Genomic DNA, 6,000 nt, shown 5'->3' with positions numbered 1-6,000 from the left:
AATATCCACGCTTAGGGGTTAAGTCAATAAACAAAGTGAAACAATGTTTCTTCTAGCCCTACTCACCAGGTTGAGTTTGAGCTCCATGTTTAGGACCCCTCCACTGTCCAGCACAGGCATCAGGTTGATGGCAAACACCGCAGCCCTGTCCGGTGGAATGGATATGTTGGGACCAAAGAAGACGTAGAAGTGGACAGAGAAGGTGTCCAGCTCGTTGCGCAGCGTGGGACGGATGGGCCAGCACCTGCTGACATCGGAGGAGGAGGGCGGAGCCTCTGAGGCGCGCAGCAGGGGACCGGCGCTCCGAGACGCGCTGCTGGGTAGGTCGGCCACAGCCAGCGTCTCGGACAAGGAGAAGCCCATCGCCGTTCCAAAAGACTGGGGCATGTTCAGAGACGAGCTCGGAGGAGACGCCGGGCCTTTGGAGAGGTTGGGTTTGGAGCAGTCTGACCGGAGAAGAAAGAAAGACATGAGATCAACAACAAAGGAATTAACAAAGAGTGTAAGGGCCATATGAGTGTTTTGGTTATGGATTATTATTATTATTATTATTATTATTATTATTATTATTATTATTATTATTATTGTTATTGTTATTGTTATTGTTATTGTTATTGTTATTGTTATTATTATTATTATTATTATTATATCAAATAGAAGGATATGATTTATGTCAGTGGTTCTCAAACTTTTTACACCAAGTACCACCTGAGAACGTAGCTGGCTCTCCAAGTACCACCATATGACCGGTGTTAAAATACAGTCTATTCAGCTATGCACAGTTCACGCAGGAGGCAAATGTATTCCTAATACCATTATTTATTGTTAACTTTTGTCAGACACAGCCACAATGTACAAAGGGATAGCACTAGAACTAGCAAACTCTTCCACACAACTCATACAATGCAAGGGGCATTGAGAACATAATAACTAACATTCTCACATAGCAAGTGAGAAAATTAAGAACAACTGTATTTCAGCAAATGTACTTAATTCTCTCTCTATCTCTCTCTCTCTCACACAGCAAGAAATTGTCCTTCATTCTCTCACACTCACACAATTATTTTGTTACAAAAACTTAATTTCCTGTATTCAGGTGCAGGCATTTTTGAATGTTTACCCTTTAAACACCAGTTTGTGTGATGGCATCACAAATTATTGTTAAAGAAAACACACAAAAAGTAAAATATTTTCAATATATCAAATGCAAAGTACATTTTTCTGGGGGGGATTATTACAGGCTAGGCATGTGTCAATGATTAGCAACAACACAGATTTTGATGGATTTTTTGTAATGTCAGATTTAACACAAACTCTTTTCAGAAAAGTGGGAGTATTTCATTTTTTATCTGACATTACAAAAAATCTAAAAAAAATAAATGGTTATGATCAGGGCTGAAGTTGAATTAAAGATGTATGACTGTTTAGACTGCATTACTCTCTGTCACAGTGATCTCCTGGTTGTTCCCCACTTAGGTTATCTAACTATCGCGCCGCCGCAACCAGAAACACTGGCCTGGCCTGCTTCTAAGTTCAGTGGCCTGACTGCAAAAAAATAAAATAAAATTATAATTTGTGTGCTTTTTTGTAAATGTTTTCAAGTACCACCAGCAGTACCACCAAGTACCACTAGTGGTACGCGTACCACAGTTTGAGAACCACTGATTTATGTGAATGTTATGATTTATCTGTGTAGCCAAAAGGGGAATGCTTGCCCAGTGTTGGCCTATTCTGAGGAAAATTGAATGAACTCAGTTGTATTGTGGGTGGTGGTTCACCTGTCAAGGCGGACCAGCCACTGCGCAGCTGAGGGCATAAATTAGTGATGGGAATCAGCTGGGGGGTGTAGCACGGGGAATGGCACACAGTTTTCTGACCACTTTGGATCGCTTTGAACCACACTTAGGAACGCTTTGGATCGCTTTGGTCCCATCTTCCATGTAAAATACTTTTTTTCTAAATAAATCGGATATCCACTTGATATCTGACAACGGAAATGAAAGTGTGGAGACTATTATTGATAAGAAAATGTGTACGGAATACCTCCCCGACTGCCACTAGAAGCAGACCCAAGCAGAGGCTGCTACATTAAGTCAGAAAACTAGCTGTTATTGAAGCGGACCCAGGCAGAGGCACGCTTCAATAAAGTTAGAAAACTCGCCGTTATTGAAGAAGACCCAGGCAGAGGCCGCTTCAATAAGATGGTGAAGAAAGAAGGATGGAAAATGCTGTGATCGAAAAAAGGAATCGATAAACCACGCGTTGGAAAGGAAGGAATCGATTAACCACGGCATTGGAAAGGAACCACCCACACAGCGATTCAGTGAATCATCCCGAGGACATCAATGGAGCGTTCGTGAGTAAAGAGGCTCTGGCCAGAGTATCAATGAACTACGTACGTTGCGCACACACACGGTGCTGTGGGATATAATTAAACGGTTGTGTTACAAATTGGCGAATAAACATTAACTAAGATGGATTCTGAAATGGATAATATTAATTTGACGGGCGAGGAAAATGATCTGCAACAATTACGAGCAGCACGTAGTGGGAAGCTTGCAGCTTGCACCCGAAAATCAGATGAGATCAAACAAATGGTGCTATTAAAAGATGAAGAAAAAGTTAAATCACACCTGGCATTATTTAATAATGCACTCAGTGATTTTAAGATCACAAATGAGTCTGTACAATGGTGGACTTGGATGATGGATGATGGTGAAGATGATACAACACAATGGTATAAACCGAAAAAATTTATGTATTCAATGCATTTATTAATGAGACTGATGATTGGTTGATGGAGGAGAATCAGAAAAGGCAAACCCTAGCTCCAGGCCAAATTGAGTCTGTGGTTCAACGACGAGTTGGGAGTACTCAAGATAAATTGGAAAAGGCCACTGCACTTTCAGCCAGACAATCTCTGGATCTATTGAAGGCTAAATTAAGGGCTGAATTAAAGACTGAGAGGGAGAAACTTGACTTGGATACAGACATAGCTGCATCAACGGCCAAAATCAAAGTACTGGAACGTTTTGAATTAAAGGATAAATTAAAGCTGCAGGAAGCTAAATTAAAAGCCTGCGGATGGGTGTCCCCCAGGGCTCAGTTTTAGGACCCCTTCTCTTCTCCCTCTACACTAAATCACTGGGTAACATTATCACGTCTCATGGCTTCTCCTACCATTGTTATGCCGACGATACTCAACTCTTCCTCTCCTTCCCTCCCTCAGATATCCTCGTCTCTGAGCGGATCTCGGCCTGTCTGTCCGACATCTCCGCCTGGATGACGACCAACCACCTCAAACTGAACCTAAGCAAAAGAATTGCTCCACCTGCCGGCCAAATCCTTCCCCCTGACCGACCTTTCCATCACAGTCGAGAATGCAGCTGTGACCGCGTCCCCGACCGCCAAGAACCTTGGTGTTGTCCTCGACGACCAGTTGAACTTCTCTGCTCACATCGCAGCGACAACCAGAACCTGCCGATTCCTCCTGAGCAACGTCAGAAGGATCCGCCCCTTCCAGACAAAAGAAGCCACCCAACTCCTTGTTCAATCAACAGTCATCTCCCGCCTCGACTACTGCAACGCACTGCTCACTGGCCTCCCGGCCACTGCCACTAAGCCTCTTCAACTCATTCAGAACGCAGCGGCCCGCCTGATCTCAAACCTACCAAAGTCTGCCCATGTCACCCCACTTCTTAGGGACCTGCACTGGCTCCCCATTGTTGCACGAATCCGCTTCAAGGCCCTCGACCTAGCATACCGTGCGGCAAAGGGAACCGCTCCCGCCTACCTCCGGTCAATGGTCTCTAACTACACACCCTCAAGACCCCTACGCTCTGCATCTTCTGGCCGCCTCAGACCTACTCCTATCCAAGCTCCGGGAGGATCATCAAAGAGAAGTCGCCTATTCTCAGTCCTTGCCCCACAATGGTGGAATGAACTACCCACCCCAGTTAGGACAGCCGAAACACGTCCAATCTTTCGCCGTCGACTAAAGACGCACTTCTTCAACCATTATCTGAATTAAAAAAAGAAAAAAAAAGAAAAAATATCTAACCCTAACTAACCGTACTGTCATGCACTTGTCCTAATAAACGAACCTACATTGTAGCACTCAACACTTTGATGAATATTGTTTGTTCAGCTGATAGAGTTGTGCCCTTCCTGATGGCTTGTCGTACAGAACTTGTAAGTCGCTTTGGATAAAAGTGTCAGCTAAATGACTAAATGTAAATGTAAATGAATTAAAGGCTAAATTAAAGCTGCAGGAGGCTAAATTAAAGGCTGAATTAAATCTAAAGGATGCTAAATTAAAGGCTAAATTAAAGGCTGAGAAGGTCTCAGAAGGTCTACAGACATTGCAACCCTCACAGCAGAAGATGCAGCAGCAGAAAGTGCCACAGACGCACCATAAGACCCAGGCCCAGATCCAGCTCCAGCAGCTCATTATCCAGCCACCCTCACAGCAGCTCCAGCAGCTCATTAGCCAGCAGCAACAGCAACAGGAGGCCAGACCGGCTGACAAGAAACAGCTTTACCACTATAAAGACTCTGTCAACCCGCTAAACAGTTAGAAACACCGATCACACTAGAGGAACTCAAGAAGGCCATATCCGAAATGCAAAGTGGTAAGGCTCCTGGAAGAGACTGTATCCCACCAGAAATGTACCTTTCTTGTTGGGACATAATTGGACCCTTATTACTAAATATGATCTTATACTCAGTCAAGGAGGGGAACTTCCATAAAAACGACAATATTGCACTCATAACAGTCCTTCTCAAAAAAGACAAAGACCCCACCGAGAGCGGTAGTTACAGACCCTTAAGCCTCCTCGGAACCGATATCAAACTGTACTCTAAGGTATTAGCCATCAGATTACAAAAGCATATGACGTCTTTAGTTCATCCGGACCAAACTGGCTTCATAAGAGGCCGCCTGATCACTGATAACATAAGACGAATACTGCATGTACTAGATGCCGACAAGGACGACACCATACCTAAGGCGATGCTGTCCCTGGATGCAATGAAAGCTTTTGACAGGCTGGAATGGTCGTATCTATGGGCAGTATTAGAGAAGATGGGGTTAGGTAAAGGTTTCATTGATATGATTAAAGTAGTATACAAAGACCCATCGGCCATGATTACTACAGGTATAATCACCTCCGGAATATTTCCGATATCACGCTCAGCTAGACAGGGTTGCCCTCTTAGTCCCGGACTATTCGATCTATCATTAGAACCTTTAGCACAATATATAAGACAATCCCAATCCATACAACCAATCGTAATCAAGGGCACACAACATAAAATTAGTTTATATGCGGACGACGTAATACTGTTCATGCAAAACCCCAACACCACACTGCCTCATCTGCTCAAGTTGATTGAGAACTTTGGAGATGTATCGGGATTAAAGATAAATTGGCCGAAGTCGGCTTTCCTTCCACTTAACACCCCTGCAAAAAAAGATATAACCCTCCCAGGAGAGATACCTATGGTAAAACATTTTAGAAGCTTGGGAGTGGAAATATTCCCCACCATAAGACAAACGGTGAAGCACAATTACACAAAAATCCAAAACAAAATCAAAGACGACCTTGATAGGTGGGCAAAACTTAAAAACTCAGTACAGGCACGGATATCAATAGTTAAGATGGACGTACTACCTAGAATCAACTTCTTCAGTTCAATGCTACCGTTACCCCCTCCAGAGGGTTACTGGAAAATATTACACTCCTCCACATACAAATTTATTTGGAATAACAAACCACCACGTATAAAAAGATCCACCGCACAGAGAAATAAAGCAGACGGTGGCATGGCATTTCCAGATTTTTTCCACTATTTTAAGGCGTTCACATTAAGACCTTTGACAACATGGTTTGATCCCCAAGCATTAGTATCCTGGAGAAAATTAGAAGAAAACATAGTAGCCCCACATAGACTGAAGGACATAGCATACACTAAACTACCAATCAAGCATTGTGAACGGAA

General features: G+C 43.4%; 1 protein-coding gene across 1 annotated transcript in view; it reads right to left on the bottom strand.

The window, feature by feature from the left end:
• The window catches only part of LOC311235711 (transmembrane protein 8B-like), a gene marked incomplete at both ends in the record, with an annotated part of 118,272 nt that overhangs the window by 103,965 nt on the left and 8,307 nt on the right, over positions 1 to 6,000 (bottom strand). Inside the window, one exon of the mRNA XM_084323177.1 lies at positions 67 to 446. Within this exon, the coding sequence (XP_084179303.1) occupies positions 67 to 446 (380 nt within the window). The remainder of the gene's footprint in view (positions 1 to 66; positions 447 to 6,000) is intronic.

This window comes from Notolepis coatsorum (assembly GCF_963971535.1).
Source record: "Notolepis coatsorum genome assembly, chromosome: 10".
Taxonomy (NCBI): Eukaryota; Metazoa; Chordata; class Actinopteri; order Aulopiformes; family Paralepididae; genus Notolepis; species Notolepis coatsorum.
The sequence above is the reverse complement of the archived record's forward strand: the minus strand, read 5'-3'. Positions and strand labels throughout refer to the sequence as shown.